Here is an 18,864-nt window from a genome sequence, read left to right as displayed (position 1 = left end):
ATGGGGGAATGCCTGTGTAAGGTCCAAAAATTGATGTCAGAGGTCAATGGTCTGTGAGAAGAGTAAATTTTCGCCCAAACAGGTACTGATGAAACTTCCGAATTCCAAAAACAATTCCTAATGCCTCACGTTCGATTTGGGCGTAGTTAGTTTCTGCTTTGCTTAGAGTGCGTGAAGCAAAAGCAATAGGTCTCTCTTCTCCTGAAGGCATAATATGTGACACGACCGCTCCCACTCCATAAGGGGAGGCATCGCAGGCCAATTGCAGTGGTAAGGATGGATCAAAGTGTGTTAGAACTTCAGAATTTAGCAATGCATCCTTAGCTTTGTTAAACGCAACATCACAGGCTTCAGTCCACTTCCAGGCCTTGTTCTGCCCAAGGAGCTCATGAAGTGGTTTCAGCAGTGTGGCTAACTGTGAGATGAACTTTCCATAATAGTTCAGGAGTCCTAGAAACGAGCGCAGCTGGCTTACATTTCGAGGTGGGGGAGCCTCCACAATAGCTTTAACTTTTGCAGGGGCCTTATGAAGACCTGCAGAATCAATGATGTGTCCCAAATATTCAACAGAGGGCTTGAAGAATTCACACTTGTCTTTGCGAACTCGTAGGCCATACTCTTCCAGTCTTTGTAGGGTAGCCTCTAAATTCTTTAAGTGATCCTCTTCATTTCTTCCAGTGACCAGGATATCATCCAGATAGCACTGAACTCCTGACAAGCCACACAAGATCTGGTCCATAGCCCTCTGGAACAGGGCGGGAGCAGATGTTATTCCGAAGGGTAGACGACAGTATCGATAAAGCCCCTTATGAGTCACAATAGTCAACAGCTCTTGGGACTTTTCATCGACGTGCATCTGTAAATATGCTTGACTCAGATCAATCTTACTGAACTTTTGTCCCCCAGCCAGGCCTGCGAAGAGGTCATCGATGCGGGGAAGCGGGTATTGCTCTGCACACAACACTGGGTTGACAGTGACTTTAAAATCACCGCAAATCCGGAGAGAGCCATCTTTCTTCACGATTGGAACGATAGGAGTGGCCCATGAGCTATGGGTAACTGGTATTAGGACTCCATTGGTGACCACGCGCTCCAGGTCTGCTTCAACTTTTGGCCTGATGGCATATGGCACAGTTCGGGCTTTCAGATATTTTGGTGGACTGCCAGGTTTAATGTTCAATGTCACAGTGATTCCCTTCATACTTCCCAAATCATCTCCAAAAACAGCAGCATGTTTCCTTAGTATAGGGGTTAGACTGGTTTCTTCTTTAGTCATCCGGTGCACTTCTGCCCAGTTCAGTTGAATCTTCCCAAGCCAAGACCTACCCATTAAGGCTGGGTAGTTACCTCTCACCACAAACAGTGGCAATTTAGCCACCTGTCCATTGAGCTCCACCTTAACACCAATAGTGCCCAGCATAGGCACAGCTTCTCCCGTATACGTCTTCAGAACAGTTTTTGTTGCCTTAAGCGGAAGATGCTGTAGCTTTTCTTTATACACAGTCTCGGAGATCAGTGAGACGGCTGCACCGGTGTCCAGTTCCATGCGTATACGTTTGCCATCCAATAACGGGGTTACCCAGTATTCATGTGAGCCCATTGCCAAAGACAAAACATGCAGTGGCACTTCCTCTTGCGATGAGGTGTCACCTTGATCATCCTGGGTCTGCTCTAGGGTATGCAGGGTTCCTCTTTTTGTCGGCCAGACCACAGGCCTCTTTTTCTTTTGTTTACAGGCACACTCAATGTGTCCCTTTTTGCCACAGTGTCGACACACCAGGTCCTTACACCAGCATTCTGATGCCTGGTGACCCGGCTTACCACAGCGGTAACATTCTTGACTCTGCACAGTTTTGTGGGTCGGTTCTTGTGACACTTTTTGCACCCTAGGGGGTGCACCGATGTATTGTGCCTCCCTTGTAGCCAGTTCCATGGAGACAGCAATATCAACAGCCTTCTGTAAGGTAAGCTGAGCCTCTGTCAGTAGGCGCTTCCGTATAGCTTCACTGTACAGGCCACACACTAACCTGTCACGCAGGGCATCATGTAACATTTCTTTAAATTCCCAGTGTTCTGCTAGCTTTTTTAAAATGGCTACAAATTGTACAACTGTTTCATCTTCCTTTTGGTCTCTTTTGTGGAACCTATATCTTTCAGCAATTACCAGTGGTTTTGGGGAGAAATGAGACCCCAGGATTTCCACAATGTCACTGTAAGATTTAGTCTCAGGCTTAACAGGGTGTAGTAAGCTGCGTAGCAGAGAGTAGGTTTTAGCCCCTACAACAGTTAAGAATATTGGCACCTTCTTCGCTTCTGTAATGTCATTTGCAATACCAAAAAGCTCAAAACGCTCAGTATACACATGCCACTGCTCTGTATTCTCATCAAAAGGCTCCAGGGGCCTGGTCAGAGTAGCCATGATTTTTAGTTTCACTTTCACAGTCAGTGCAAACAAGCAGCTTTTTTGTTTGTTTGTTCTTTACCTTAACTTCTACTTCCTTCTGTTACTGGAGCAGCACCGGAATCCCATCCTCGTCGCCAGTGTTATATCCTTGGGGCAGCCGGTGTAGGAAGCAATCACTTGAGGCCAGAGAGCAGGCAGCTAACCAAAACCTCCATTTATTTACATATATACAGAGAGCTCCTCAGCCGGTTGAAACCGGTTGAGCTAACCCATAATAATCTAACTCAGTTGCCATAGCAACAAAACCATGACAACCAAATACACAACAGTAATGGGACAGGTTCTAGCCATGGAACGCCGATTTTGGGCCCGGGAAACAAGCACAGACTGGTGGGACTGCATAGTGTTGCAGGTGTGGGACGATTCCCAGTGGCTGCGAAACTTTCGCATGCGTAAGGGCACTTTCATGGAACTTTGTGACTTGCTTTCCCCTGCCCTGAAACGCCATAATACCAAGATGAGAGCAGCCCTCACAGTTGAGAAGCAAGTGGCGATAGCCCTGTGGAAGCTTGCAACGCCAGACAGCTACCGGTCAGTCGGGAATCAATTTGGAGTGCGCAACTCTACTGTGGGGGCTGCTGTGATGCAAGTAGCCAAAGCAATCACTAAGCTGCTGCTACGAAAGGTTGTGACTATGGGAAATGTGCAGGTCATAGTGGATGGCTTTGCTGCAATGGGATTCCCTAACTGTGGTGGGGCGATAGATGGAACCCATATCCCTATCTTGGCACCGGAGCACCAGGGCGCCCAGTACATAAACTGCAAGGGGTACTTTTCAATGGTGCTGCAAGCACTGGTGGATCACAAGGGACGTTTCACTAACATCCATGTGGGATGGCCAGGAAGGGTTCATGACGCTCGCATCTTCAGGAACACTACTCTGTTTAAACGGCTGCAGCAAGGGAATTACTTTCCAGACCAGAAAATAACAGTTGGGGATGTTGAAATGCCTATAGTTATCCTGGGAGACCCAGCCTACCCCTTGATGCCATGGCTTATGAAGCCATGCACAGGCAGCCTGGACAGTAGTCAGGAGCTGTTCAACTACAGGCTGAGTAAGTGCAGAATGGTGGTAGAATGTGCATTTGGCCGTTTAAAGGCACGCTGGCGCACATTACTGACTCGCTCAGACCTCAGCCAAACCAATGTCCCCATTGTTATTGCTGCTTGCTGTGCGCTCCACAATCTCTGTGAGAGTAAGGGGGAGACCTTTATGGCGGGGTGGAAGGCTGAGGCAAAACACCTGGCCGCTGATTACGTGCAGCCAGACACCAGGGAGATTAGAAGAGCACACCAGGAAGCAGTGTGCATTAGAGAAGCTTTGAAAACCAGTTTCATCATGGGCCAGGGTACAGTGTGACTGTTATGTTTGTTTCTCCTTGATGAAACCCACCACCCCTTGATTGACTCATTTCCTGTAAGCCACCCACCCCACCCCCTTCGAACACAGCTTGCTTTCTAAGGAAATAAAGTCACTCTCGTTTAAAAATCATGTATTCTTTATTAATTGATTATAAAAAGAGGGAGAGAACTGACAAGGTAGCCCGGGTGGGGTTTGAGAGGAGGATAGGAGGGAAGGAAAAGGCCACTAAAAAAATGTCATAATAATGACAGCCTTTTGGTTGGGCTGTCCACTGGGGTGGAGTGGGTGGGTGCATGGAGCCTCCCCCCACGCGTTTTTACTCGTCTGGTGGGTGAGGAGGCTAAGGAACATGGTGAGGGAGGAGGGTGGTTATACAGGGGCTGCAGCGGCACTCTAAGATCCTGCTGCCGTTCCTGAAGCTCCACCATATGCCGGAGCATGTCAGTTTGATCACGCAGCAGCCCCAGCATTGCATCCCGCCACCGCTGATCTTCCTGCCGCCACCTCTCCTCACGTTCGTCCCTCCTCTCCTCACGTTCGTCCCTCCTCTCCTCATGGTCACTAGCATCTTTCCTGTACTTTGATACCACGTCCTTGCACTCATTCAGATGAGCTCTTTCATTGTGGGTCACTTCCATGATTTCCAAGAACATTTCGTCTCGTGTCTTTTTTTTCTGCCACCTTATCTGAGATAGCCTTCGGGACGGAGTAGGGAGGCTTGAAAAATTTGCAGTTGCATGAGGGAGAGAAAAAAGGGAGAGAAGTATTTTAAAAGATACATTTTACAGAACAATGGTTATACTCTTTCACGGTGAACAACACTATTCACCTTACATAGCACATGTGGTTTCACTACAAGGTTGCATTTTGCATCTTAATATTGAGTGCCTGCAGCTCTGGTGTTAGAGATCTCTCAGACGCAGGTCCGGGCAGCAGAATTCGGCTTGCATGCGACCATGGTAAGCCATTGTTTTTCGTCTTCTGCAGCCTTCATATATCCAGCACCCTCCTTTCCCAAATAGCAAGCAAAGCCAGTTGAGTGCTGCTTCTTTCCTGTTAATGTGCAGCACCAGAACCGCCCCCATTCAATTCTCTGGGATGATCGCTTTACCCCTCCCCCCACCGCGTGGCTGGTAGCAGGGAAGATCCCTGCTAGCCAAATGCGAAAAAGCTCAGCACCAATCACCCCCGCCTCTTCCCCCTGCTTGGCTACCTGCAGGGAAGGATTTCTTTTAAGCCACAGGCAAACAGCCCAGTAGGAGTGGCCATCTCTGTCCCCTTAATAAATTCCTGAATTTCAACCAGGTTACCATGAACGATATCACTCTCCTGAGGATAACACAGTGAGATAAAGAACGGATGTTGCTTGAATGCCAGCAAACACCGGGACCATACACAGCTAGGCTTTGTCATGCAATGATACCAGATTACTTGCTACATGCATGGCGTGGTCAAGTGTCCTACCATGGAGGATGGAATAAGGCTGCCTTGCCTAGAAACCTTATGCAAAGGCTTTTGGAGTACCTCCAGGAGAGCTTCATGGAGATGTCCCTGGAGGATTTCCGCTCCTTCCCCAGACGTGTTAACAGACTTTTCCAGTAACTGTACTGGCCGCGAATGCATTCCAAGTCCTCAGGGCAAATTAATCATTAAAAAATGCTTGCTTTTAAACTATGTTTTATATTTACAAAGGTACACTCACCAGAGGTCCCTTCCATGGCTTCATTGTCTGGGATAGTGGCTTGGGAGGGCTGGGAGGGTAATTCCGTCAGGGTGAGAAAAAGCTCCTGGCTGTTGGGGAGAACGGAGTGCTGTGTGCTCTCTGCAAGCTCGTCCTCCTCTTCCTCCTCCTCATCTTCCCCGTCCGCAGAATCCTCAGGCATGGCTGAGATTACCACCCCCACTTCGGAATCCACGGACAGGGGTGGGGTAGTGGTGGCGGACCCCCCTAGAATTGCATGCAGCTCAGCATAGAAGCGGCATGTTTTCGGCCCTGCCCCGGACCTTCCCTTTGCTTCTTTGGTTTTTTGGTAGGCTTGTCTGAGCTCCTTAACTTTCACACGGCACTGTACTGAGTCCCTGGTGTGGCCTATCTGCATCATGGACTTGGAAATTTTTTCAAATGTTTTTTCATTTCGTCTTTTGGAACGGAGTTCTGTTGCACGGAATCCTCTCCCCATACAGCGATCAGATCCAGTACCTCCCGTGTGGTCCATGCTGGAGCTCTTTTTCGATTCTCAGGAGACTGCATTTTTACCTGTGCTGATGAGCTCTGTGTGGTCACCTGTGCTGATGAGCTCTCCACGCTGGCCAAACAGGAAATGAAATTCAAAAGTTCACGGGGCTTTTCCTTCTACCTGGCCAGTGCATCCGAGTTCAGATTGCTGTCCAGAGCAGTCACAATGGTGCACTGTGGGATACCGCCCGGAGGCCAATACCGTCGAATTGCGGCCACACTAACCCTAATCTGACATGGCAATATCGATTTCAGCGCTACTCCCCTCATCGGGGAGGAGTACAGAAATTGGTTTTAAGAGCCCTTTATATCGATATAAAGGGCTTCGTTGTGTGGATGGGTGCAGGGTTAAATCGGTGTAATGCTGCTAAATTCGGTATAAACGCGTAGTGTAGACCAGGCCTTAGAGTGGTAGCCTTTCTATATACAGTGTGGTACAACCCCTTAAAGAATGGAAAGGAACAAAAAAGCAACTCTCTTCTGCCTAGCTGGCTGGTTGCCAGAGGAGCCCTTGGCACCTGCTGCAGGTTGACAGTCTTGGCCAGTTTGCAGTTGGCTGAATCATGTGTTTTTGGGTTTGCTTATTTTATCTGCCTTCTGATTAGTTAGTTTTCTTGGCTGTTCCACTGTGTATATAAACATTTCCTTCCCTAGTTCCCATGCCTTTGTTGTTTCCCCTGGTGAGTTGATGCTGTGACTACTGAATGATGATTTTTCTTTTTATTTCATTTGCAAGCTTGCAACAAGGTGAATTAACATGTAGGGGGAAGGATCTGGTGGGGAAGAAACTTAAGAAAGTAAGAACGTTGCCTCAGGATTTAAAAGGAAAATCTTTGTTGATTTTGCTAAACTTCTCTGTTGAGTCTGATTATTTCTAGATGAATAAGAGATGGCCCTGAACCAAAACTCTGAATCCAAACACCCCATACTGAATGCATATGTGTGTGTGTGTAAGAGGGGGATGACAGGAGTCAGATCTGAATCCAAATTTCCCTGCTAGACTCTATCTTTATAATGGGACAGCCCAAAAGCTTACATCTGAACTTTGGGGGAAGTTTTTGGATGCAGATTCAAATGTTACAGTTCAGGTCCATCTGAAGTATTAGCTGAGGTCACTTCTAGATTTGCTAGTTTGTTCTCCCATTCCTTGCTCCTGCTTTTTTCTCGTAAAGCAACTCTTGATGAGATGAACACATTGTCGAAAACAGAAGTGTTTGATCTAACCATCCAGCAACACATGTGCACTGCAAGAACTTTGTGAATCTCATCAGTCATGGACTTAGAACCAATATTTGCCCTCCTTTTCACACTGGCCTCCAACCTACCCTTTTCCATGCAACTGGGATTAGCCGCTGACACTGTGCATGCAGAGTACTTAAGCTGTTTGAGACTCTGCTAGTTCTTATCATCGCTCTGGAGTGCGATTCCATTTGAAGCATAAGTTATTACTTACAATTCAGTTTCATCTCTTTGAGGATGATAGAGCAATAATTCCTTCAACCCAACCATACTGTATGTAATATTCATGTCAGATGTGTCTGATAGGTACAGTAATAAAGGATAAAACCTTTTTTTAGTGGAATAGAATCTGAACGCTGCTGCATCTTGGGCTAATAAGTGTTGTGTAGGGTGTGTTTTCAAATAAAGCAGTAATAGCAGAAGCTTGATTTTAAAGGGTATTAATTCTTAGAGTATTACCACTTTGTCATTGCACAAACAAAAATGATATTGTAAAAAATGACATCCACAAGTTATTTCAGAACCCCCGACCTATTCTATTTTTATTTTTTTTGGTGGCTCAGACCCCAGACTTCCTCTCTGGTGCTGCTTTTTTTTTTTTTTCTTTTTTCTCACTTATTAACAAAATGGACTGTGGAAATGAGACTGTGAGCTGTGCTATAATTTGCAGCACTACGAACAGTGCAGATTAAGCTGATGGTGTGATATGTGATATCATCCCTCCATTATTTTCCCAAAGCATCAAGTTTAATAAGACTAATGCAGACTGGCATGTGTGTTGCGGCAGCTATCACTGCTTCTGAAAAGAGATTCAATATAATGACTCTAGGACAGGAAGTGGAAGATGTGGATATAAGAAGAAATAAGCATTTTAATTAGATGTTTGTGATTGTGCTTTACATTAGTGCTGGTGCAAGAGTATCATTGACTTTTACAGCTACTTACCCAAAAGGTAAGATGTATCTGTATAAAAGAAAATAAAGTGACTTATATGTATGTATTTCCTCCTTGGGAACTGCGAAATTGGTTGTGGTTAAAAAGTTTAGGTTTTTTTTTCTGTTCTCTGAAATTGGCACAAGTGAAACAGAAAAGTCCAAGGAAACATGCGTTTTTTCTGCTATGGCTTTTTTAACAATTCATCATGGAATCTAACTGGGAAAAGAAGATTGTTATAAGTTACTCTCTTAAAAGTACTTGGCAATTAACTAGCAGTATTATCAAAATTCGTTTACTGGCTTGTTTTCAATATCTTGTATGTTTTAAGGACACAAATGATTTCTTTTTCACTGTAAAGAAATGCTCTTATGGTTTTTTAAGTCTATTTTTTGTGATCTGTCCCCTGAGAGAATCTAATTCATTCTTCTTCTAAAACAACTATAGGGATCCAAAGAGATGAGACAGAGGCTTGCATGGTCAGAAGTTCTCATACTCCAACTAGAAGGAAAACTCCAGGAATTGAGCAATGGGGACTCAGATTCAATGGCAAAAGTTCAGAAAATTCGAGAAACCAATGAAGCGGAGGTGAAACAAATCCAAGAGGAAACTGCAACAGCCTACCATCAAAATGTAAGCCTATAATATAGAACATGTGTTCCCTCTTTCATTTGTCTACTTTACAAGAGTTAATATACAGTATTTGCAAGGTTCAGAAGGGGGCTTTTCTCCCTGCAGGCTACTAGCTACAGTTACAGCTTATTCAAAAAGTTAGACTTTTCCCCTATCTGAAAAGAGTTTAATAACATAGCCTTTAAAAAGAGAACGGACGAAACTAATGAGCATTCTGCTTAAACAAACATAACAATACAGTGCCAGAGGAAATGAATTGGGCCAGGGTGAATTATTTTTACTTGTGAAGAAAATGTAAAGGGTGAAATCCTGGCCCCATTGAAGCCAATAGCAAAACTCCCTTCAACTTCAATGAGGCCAGGAGGATTTCCCCTTACAGTATACATAATGGAATTGTGGTAATGACTCCTAAGCTAAAGACAAAAGGCAGTTAGGTGTCTGACTGGGTGCCTAGCTCCTATTTGTGCTTTTGAATATCTCCTCCAAAGTTTCTAAGCTGTTTTCCAAGGTCTACTTTGGAAAAACACTCATTTTGACTTTTCTTTGACAAAAGAAAATATCCTTTGCACCTAGGGTGATCAGAAAGCAAGTGTGAAAAATCGGGACAGGGGGTGGGGGGTAATAGGAGTAATTGGTAATAAGAATAAAAAAAAGCCCCAAATATCGGGACAGTCCCTATAAAATCGGGACATCTGGTCACCCTATTTGCACCTCAAATTGTATATTTGAGGCCAGATCCTCAAGACCAGCCATTTGGCACATGGCATCACTCCCTGATAGCTGACACTTCATTTAAGTACACTACTGAAAAGCCTGAAGGCTGCTCTAAATTGCACCAGCAACAAAAAGCACCAACAGGCCATTCTGGTAGCCAGGGATTGTTAAAGTATAAGAAAATTCCAGCCACGCTCTCTTTTTTCTTTGCCTTTGCCACCCACACTCACAGCCCTTGTCACAGTGGATGAGAGCCAAGGTGTGAGTGTACCATGGGTTTATATAGTGGCATTATGATATTTTCCATTTTATTATCTATCCCTTTCCTAACGGTTCCTAACACTGTTAGCTTTTTTGGCTGCTGCTGCATACTGAGCAGGTGTTTTCAGAAAATTAATCATGATGATGCTAAGATCTTTCTTGAGTTGTAATAGCTAATTTAGACCTCATCATTTTGTATGTATAGTTGGAATTATGTTTTCCATTGTGCATTACTCTGCAATTATTAACACTGAATTTCACCTGCCAGTTTGTTGCCCAGTCACCCAGTTTAGCAAGATCCCTTTGTAACTCTTTGCAGTCAGCTTTGAATTTAACTATCTTGCGAAATTTTGTATAATCTGCAAACTTTGCCTCCTTGCTGTTTACCCCTCTTTCCAGATTGTTTATGAATATGTTGAACAGCACTGGTTCCAGTAGTGATCCTTGGAGGACCCTGCTATTTACCTCTCTCCCCTGTGAAAACTGACTCTTTATTCCTACCCTTTTAACCAGTTACTGATCCATGAGAGGACCTTCTCTTTTATCTCATGACTTTGTTTAAGAGCCTTTGGTGTGGGATCTTGTTAAAGGCTTTCTGAAAGTCCAAGTACACTATATCTACTAGATCACCCTAGTCCAGTGGCTCTCAACCTTTCCAGATTTCTGTACCCCTTTCAGGAGTTGGATTTGTCTTGAGTACCTCAGGTTTCACCTCACTTAAAACCACTTGCTTGCAAAATTAGACATAAATATACAAAAGGGTCACAGCACATTGGAACTGAAAAATTGCTTGCTTTCTCATTTTTACCATATAATTATAAAATAAATCAGTTGTAATATAAATATTGTACTTGCATTTCAGTGTATAGTACATAGAGCAGTATAAACAAGTCATATGAAATTTTAGTTTGTACTGACTTCGCTAGTGCTTTTTATGGAGCCTGTTGTAAAACTAGGCAAATATCTAGATGAGTTGATACCTCCTGGAAGACCTCTGTGCACCCCCAGGGGTATGCGTACCCCTGGTTGAGAACCACTATCCTAATCCACATGCTTGTTGACACCCTCAAAGAATTCTAATAGATTGGTGAGGCATGATTTCCCCTTACAAAAGCCATGTTGACTCTTCCCCAACACATCATGTTCATCTATGTGCCTGATCATTCTGTTCTTTAGTACCAGGCAAACTGATTGAAACTACACTAAAGTTAGGTTTACAGGCCTGCAATTGTCAGGACTACCTCTGGAGCCATTTTTAAAAATAGGCGTTACATTAGTTACCCTCCAGTCAGCCGGTACAAAGGTGATTTAAATGTAACTTTAGCGCCCTTGTGGCCAAGATGGAATCTGCTCTGCAGGCAGCTCTGGCCAAGAGAGAGTGCGCGCAGGAATGCAGTAGGAAAAATCCCTTCCACCCCAGGGGCACCTGTTCCAAACCCCCAGAGTGAACACCCCACCCACAGGAAAAGTACAATGGATATAAAAAAGGGAAATATTTATTTACAGAGGGATGAGAGAGTAAAACAACAAGGGGAAATATAGGGGGAGCAGTAAAACAGGTTTGCATCCAAACCAAGGCCCCACAGGCCCAGTGGTAGCACAGTCTGGAAGGGCAGACACTGAGCAATGTGTCTGCACACAGAGTTCAGGAGTCCTGGGCAGAGTTCCAGTCCAGTGGTGAGTCTTGGGTGCTCCTGGTTGTCTTCGGTGCCAGTGAACTTCCCCCAACAAACCCCTCCGGTGCCCTCTTCTGCCGCTCTCTGCAAAGCCACACAGAGCGACCACCTCCCCACTTAACTAGCCAGCAACCTTCCTCCTTGTTCCCAATGCAGAGTCACCAGCCCCATGCAGCTCTGGGCAGCCATGATACCGGGTCCAGCTCCAGCCTGTCCTTCTCGGACGATTCCTCCCTGGCACAGGGCTCCTCCTGGCTCCTGTCCTGGGGTGTCCCTGATCAGCCACCCTGGCCTTCCCAGGCTTCAGGCAGGTTCTCTGCTGCTTCACATTGTTAGGGCCTGCGGGCTGCAGCCCTTCTCTCCCCAGAGCTCCAGAGCCACACCCCCGAGTTTCCCTCCTTTTTCTCACTGCTCCCCCCTCCCTAGAAAAAAGATTTAAAGGGGCCATGCTCTCTAAACCCCAAAGAGGTTACATAACCTATCCTTTATGTACCCCAGTAGTTCTGCAATTTCATATTTGAGTTCCTTCAGAACTCTTGGGTGAATACCATCTGGTCCTGGTGACTTATTACTGTTGAATTTATCAATTTGTTCCAAAACCACTGCTGTTGATATCTCAGTCTGGGACAGTTTCTGAGGTTTGTCACCTAAAAAGATTCTCACACCTGAGCCATTCTTTCTCACATTCTCTGCAGTGCACACTTTCTCTAAGGTTTTTCCAAATTGTTTTAATCTTTGGTAGCATTCCAAAGGGCTCATTTTCTCACCCCTTCACATTCCCTATTGTCTATTATGATCTTTCCCATTGCTCACTTTGCATGCAAAATGTTTATTTTGAGTAATGCAATGTTACCACTGACTATGAATTGAAAGGACAGAGAGTGCAACCAGATGAACAGTAAAGATGTTTTCTTCTTTCCTGTATTGTCAGTGTAATCAAATTCATTCTCATCAGAACTGAAATCCTCTTACCTTTGCCCGAGCCCCTGTTGTACGGTAGATTCCGGGGGGGAAATCTGGACGATGCACTGACACTAAAGTAAAGCTCATTATTTGTGCTTTTTTCCCCCAAGGCTAATTTTGTTTTGAGAACAACAAATTGTACATTATCCTTGCTGAATAGCCTGTTTACTAAAAACTGAAACAAAAATACATTCATCTAAAGCTAGCAAAACATGGCCATGATCAGGATAGGGTCAAAGTTGTAATCAGAATAATGTATCCAGTTGGCTAGGCCACTTATCTGAGGAACCAGGAATATGCCCTGTCAGAAGAGGGATGCTTCTCAGAAATCCACAAATTCTTCTAGAAATTAATGAGTGATACGCAGCTTATTTTGTTAATAGAAACACAAAATGGGCCTTGCTTTTCCAAAATATAGAATTTCTAAGAACCATGATATGCTATTACTCTTATTCATTCTTTCATTTCATTATCAGCTTCCTTATTCCTTGCCATTAACAGCAGATTAGCAGAGCAGCAATTGTGTTAACAAACAAGCAATTCCTTTTAAAGCTAACAGTCTCCATTTTGTTTCAAATTCCATTGATTAGAATAAGAAAATCCTGAATCAGAATATCAGATAACCAGGTTATAATAGTAGGTGCATGTAAAATAGTGCCTGAACACTTTTCTATTATAGCACAAACAAAAGTATCAAATGTCTTTCAATATGAATATCAAACTAGGCCCCTGATCCTGCACAGGAAAACCCCTGTGTACACATGGTACCCCACTGAAGTCACTGGGGCTCCATGCTACTGAAGTGGTCTGCTCATTGCAGGATCAAAGCTTAGAAACTGGGTCTAAGATGTAAAGTCCAGATCCAAACTTCCCGATTTTTGAGGTGCTGAGGCTTGGATTTTAAGTCTGTCCGTTAGCACTAGAGATTTATGGGTAAGAAATAGGGAAGAACTTTCAGTATAAAAAAATGCAATAAATTGTCACAAACCTTCTCTCAAAACTCATACTGGATCTGAAACAAACTATTAAGGTTCTAAAGAGTCAGAAACATTTTCCCTTTCTTTTTTGTGGACATCGTTACTTTGTAATTCCAGCCAGGATCAAAAATGAATGTGCTGAAATACTATCTAGAGAGGTTGTTGGACAGTATTTCTAGCCCAATCAGAAGCAGTAAGTACTGGAAATCTCCCTGGATGCTCCTAAGATTTTATCTCTAAACTGTGGCTACAGGAGGTTCAGTTACTTTAGATGATTGTGGATGTTTTGTGGTGATTGTCCATATGGAACTTTGAACTTTTAGAGCTTGACCCATGTCTAGTGTAGTGGGAGTGAGGGGTCAGGGAGACTCTAGAACCCACAAGAAAATCCGCCCCCCCCACTTTTATTTTGCAGAGTAGTTGTAGAAGCAGATAGTGAATGTTAAATTAAGCAGAGTATAATGCTCTTCTGTAATTGCCATATATGTTAGCCAATTACATGCTTCAAATGTGTGATGCAGTAGAATTTTTTCACAGCTGAATTCCTTTGATTTGAACTATGGTCTAATAGAGTATGAATGTGAGGGAATAGATCAGAACCTTCCTTTGCTACATGTCACAAATAAGAGTTTCAGTGCTATCAGTTCTTGATTTGTGGGCCTGTTCAAAGCTTTCACTGAGTTGGCTCTTTTGACTGGCTATGATCATAACCCTTTCAATTCAATCAATTTCAGCCTGAGTACTGCAGTGACCTTAATTACCAGATCTGGTTACAGGGTCTGGTTTAATGTTCAGATCTGGCAGGGTACAGAGTAACACTGTTTGGAATGAGGGGCTCTTGAAAGGTGTATACAGTGCTAACAAATCTGTAGAATCCCTATAATGTGAATATCAGCAATTTTTGTTGCGATGTTTTAGTTTGCGGGCTTGGTAAATTTAAAAATAAACTTGGTCACACTTTATATTAAGTATTCATTTATAAATAGTGTATAAAGAATTAATACATAATGTTTTAATAAATGGTTAATCAATTGTTATATGTGGTTATAAAGTCCAACAGGTCAGTAAGTTGCTTATAACCACCTATAACACCTGCTTATGTATGCATTATAGATGGTTATAAGCATTACCTGAGCCTGCAACATGCTTCTAATGTCTATTAATTATTTAACCCTTAATAAACTACTAATAAATGTACCTTTAATGTAAAGTGTGAACCAGAGTTTTATTCTACTTTTGGCTTTTTCAGCTATGTAGAATTCTAAGTGGAATATTTAAGACAATTTTGTAACTAAAAAATGAGCCCTGGACTTATTCCTGGTCCCATTGAAATCAAGTGGAATTTTCAGTGGGATATTCTGAAGTTCCTCAGTGACTGATAGTCAATAGGGCTGTGCTCTTAAGTCATTTAGGCCCTGATTTTGAAAGGTATTCAGGCACCTAACTTCCATTGCAATCAATTGGGATTAGGTGCCTAAATACTCTCTAAAAAATCTGGGCCTTGGGCCCTTTTAAAAATTCCACCCTTTATTTACTTTAATGGGAGTGGGTTTGGGTCTCTGCGGGAACCATGACACATTGCTTCAGTTGGGGAAAACCGGAGGAGGCATATGATCACAGTTCATCAAAAGCTCTTCTTTATATAGTGTTTCTGATCAGTGGGTGTCCTCTTCCTGACAAGCTGTAAATGTGTACTTAATATTGTATTATCTATTAACTCCCAAAGTCAATAGATTCCCTGATAAGATCAGAACACTTCCAACTTAGTCTCTGTAGTAAAAGTAATATAGGTAATATTTACTCAGTGTAAAAGAACCCTTACTTAAACATTTATAGAGTTCTTATGATTCTAGGTTGCTTTCCTAAAACATTGATTAACTGCAGAGAATACATAGATGTTTTTTTTAAATACATAATATAAGCTTTGCTTCATTTAAGAGAATAAAATGTTTTGGAACATTTTTTTCTCATAACTTTTCTGGCATTTTTGTAGGATTTTGTAGGATTATTAGAATTCACCTGAACACAAAGTTTAAAAACAAACAAACAAACAAAAAAACAAAGCTTGTGATGACACAGGGCATGCCCACCTTCCCCTATGGCTTGAGAGTACTGTCTCTGTAATGATTCCTTGAATTTTGGCCTGTGGAATGGTAGGCCAGGTTTAGGAAAAAACTTCAGGATTCTTTCTTGAATGTATCAGTTTGTGCACTGAATAATACAAAATCCTTCTGTCTCTCACTTTTTCTCTTTAGCCCTCGCCCCCCCACCTATGACATCATCCTGCAAGAGAGCCACAATAGCAACTCTGCAAGGTTTTGACTTCCAGATTTTGCAATATTTTAGTTCGTTTCTTTAGATTTATACATTTGTGTTTATGAAGATTAAAAGTTTGGCAAAGGTAACAATTTAACTCTGGGAAATGATACAGAGTTCACTGTGGAGGCACCAGTAACACTCCTGTGGAAAACGCACAGTCCTTCTGGAGTAATAGATAAGTCCCTGATCCAAAGCCCATTTAAGTCAATGGGAGTCTTTCCATTGACTTCAGTGGATATTGAATCAGTTGCCTAAGTCAACAGTAGCTCTTCCGTAGCGATAGTCAGCTGCTTTTAATACTACAGTGGGGTCTGGTGAAAGGCAGAAAGAAATCTGACCCAATATCACCACAATCCATTCTGACCACAGATTCCTACTGAAATATAGAATGTGTACGTATTGGATTGTAAGTAAGTCAAGGGCAGCCAAGAAGAGGGAGGAGTGTCAACTGGATGTTCTCTATGTACATGAGAAAAAATGGTGGGAACATAGCAGTGCTTAAACTGGGTTTAGAGGCAATACACAGAAATCCTATCTTGTTTGAAGATCTAGTGGTGCAGAAATAAACTGGCTGACTTGGGGTTGGTATATCACACAGATACAGATGGGCAAAACCTTTCAAAGAAACAATTAAAACTCTGCCCCAAAAGCATGTCAGCCCCACTGACCTCAGATATCCTAATCTGAAAGTAAAGGCGGGTGGCATAGATGTTTAACAGTGTCAATGTCATTTGTTAATCTGAACTAGCAGCCAGGAGAACAGTTTCACTTGATGTAGGGACTCAAATGGCTGTGAAGGAAGAAGTTTAAGAAAAGATCAATAAGCTAGTTAGTTACAAGGGCAAGCAATAAATTCTGTCAAGCAGGGTACAAATGTTTGACAGAGCAGATAAACATATGAAATTGAAGTAGCAGAATTATAATTTATTGTATGTTCGAAATGTGTCTCTCTTAAGAGAAAAGGCAGGATGTTTCTAAGAACTTGATACCTATGAAGAATGTGGTCACACTTTATATTCAGGCTCATTTATAAAGGATTAATAGATGTTGTTATAAGCATGTTACAGACACGAATAGTATGTGTCATAAACGGTTATATGTAAGCTATTGACCTGTTGGACTCTTAACAGTTCACAATTTAATAACATCTATTCATCTTTTAATTCTACATTAAAATATTTATAAATGGAGGCTTAATATAGATAGTGCAAGTCCAATAATGCTAGAAGTCAAGGTAAAGAAGAGACCTACTCTGCCCCAGCTTTTCACTCCCAAAAATTCATTATTAATTTTGGGTTCTGAAGATTGTAAGGGTACTTTGTGTAGTAAGAGTCTCTAAACTATATACTGCTTCTAGCCCTACTAATTGGGCCTATTGAAAGAAAAGGGAATTTATTCTCCTTTTCCTTGCAAGTATTTTACACTGAGGTAACTCAATTGATTTCATTGGAGTTACTTCTGCTTCCTGCTAGTGTAAGTGAGAACAGAATCGGGCCAGAGGTTTAGCTTTGTGCCCTTTCTTTTGTCCCAAATCTGGGACATTTTAGTCAGGTTGGTAGAATACTGCAAATACTATTAACTTTGGTAAATGTAAAGACTGCAAAACAGTAAATGGGTCACACAGTATGGGGATGAGCATCCAGTCTTTATGTAACCGAAGTCCCACTGAAATCAGAGAGAGACTTGTCTGAGTACTAGAAGAATATTTGGCATTTCTCTAGTACCTTTCATTCAAGGATTCCCAAACCCTTCACAGACATAAATGTATTAAGCCTCCCAACATCCCTTGGAGGTAGCTAAGTAGTAATGTGCATATTTTTGTAGATAGGGAAACTGAGATACAGAGGTTAAATGATTTGTCCAAAGTCAAATGGCAAATGTGGCAGAGCCCATATTTAACTGTGAGAACATGCTTCCTCTCTTACGCCTGAACCAATGTCCTTTAAAGACAAAACAAATCCAGGGGCAAGAGGAGGCATTTTAGAGCCTGGAGAACGTGCTCACACTGTGCTCTGACGATCCTCACTAATGTAATGGGGTCATCACAGGCTTGTGTGAATTAGAGCAGCCCTAAGGCTGCTTTAACTTGTGCTAGGGGACAGTTTGGCCCTCAGCCAATCCCAGGGCTGGTGCTGGAAGCAGAAAGGTGGCTTAGAACCCCCTTTGCCTTCCACCTTGAGTGATGCTAAGTCTGCTGTAGCACATCTGAGGATTTAGATTAGTGAAATTAGTGCCGGTTAAAGGTGTAGGATTGACAGAGGTAATTTGTGCGTACAGCACAGGCATGAGTATTGGAAGCTTCCCCACCAATATGGCTCAACCCTGACCTTCAGAAGCTACCTCTCTGGGTAAGAGAACATGTCTATCTCACTTATTTAATCTTTAGCTTCTCTGAGGCTACCAACAAAACCACTGATCACTGCCAGTTTCAAAGGTTAATTTTGATAGGGACTTCTGTTCACTAGGAACAGGACTGAGACTACTAGCTCATTTCACATAGACTATAGAACACCTGTTGATGATAGTGATTTTAAGTCACTGTTGAGCTATATTTCTATCTTTAATCTGGAGGTAAAAGGCCCATAATATTAACCCCCTGAACCATCTAGTGTCCCCAGTGCAACCTTTCTTTCATAGGACAAAAAAAACTCCAAAGCAACACAACACTGAATTCCTTGTGGCACTTTCACAGAGAGCTGGACAAAGAAGGAGGGAAACAGAGACATCATTTATCTTTGCTTATTTCTTTGTCTTTTTGGTCTGGTGAAGACCATCTCTCTCAAGTATTACTCCTTGGGCTGAAAAACTCCAACCTGCAATTAGCGATGAGCACACAGAGATTGGAGGAGTTCAGATCCTTGAAACAAAACCTTGCTTTGTAGATTTTAAGGCCAGAAGGGACCATCATGATCATCTAGTCCAGAGGTCGGCAACCTACAGTATGCGTGCCACCTTTGGCACGCAAGACAATTTTGCCTGGCACGTGGCTGCCAGCCGGGTTCCCAGCTGCTGGCCCCACTCAGCATGTGGCCAGCTGAGTTAACGGAACCCCAGGCCGGCAAAAGCTGAGCGGGGGCCGGCAGTTG

At 42.9% G+C, this 18,864-nt stretch overlaps 1 protein-coding gene across 3 annotated transcripts in view; it reads left to right on the top strand.

Moving 5' to 3' along the window:
• Positions 1 to 18,864, top strand: part of LMNTD1 (lamin tail domain containing 1) — a 295,944-nt gene that overhangs the window by 46,784 nt on the left and 230,296 nt on the right. For all 3 annotated transcript variants that reach the window (XM_044998334.1, XM_044998324.1, XM_044998344.1), the window contains exon 5: positions 8,683 to 8,868. In XM_044998334.1, coding sequence (XP_044854269.1) covers positions 8,683 to 8,868 — 186 coding nt within the window. The remainder of the gene's footprint in view (positions 1 to 8,682; positions 8,869 to 18,864) is intronic.

The sequence above is a fragment of the Mauremys mutica genome, chromosome 1 (genome assembly GCF_020497125.1).
Source record: "Mauremys mutica isolate MM-2020 ecotype Southern chromosome 1, ASM2049712v1, whole genome shotgun sequence".
NCBI classification, from domain to species: Eukaryota; Metazoa; Chordata; order Testudines; family Geoemydidae; genus Mauremys; species Mauremys mutica.
The sequence above is the reverse complement of the archived record's forward strand: the minus strand, read 5'-3'. Positions and strand labels throughout refer to the sequence as shown.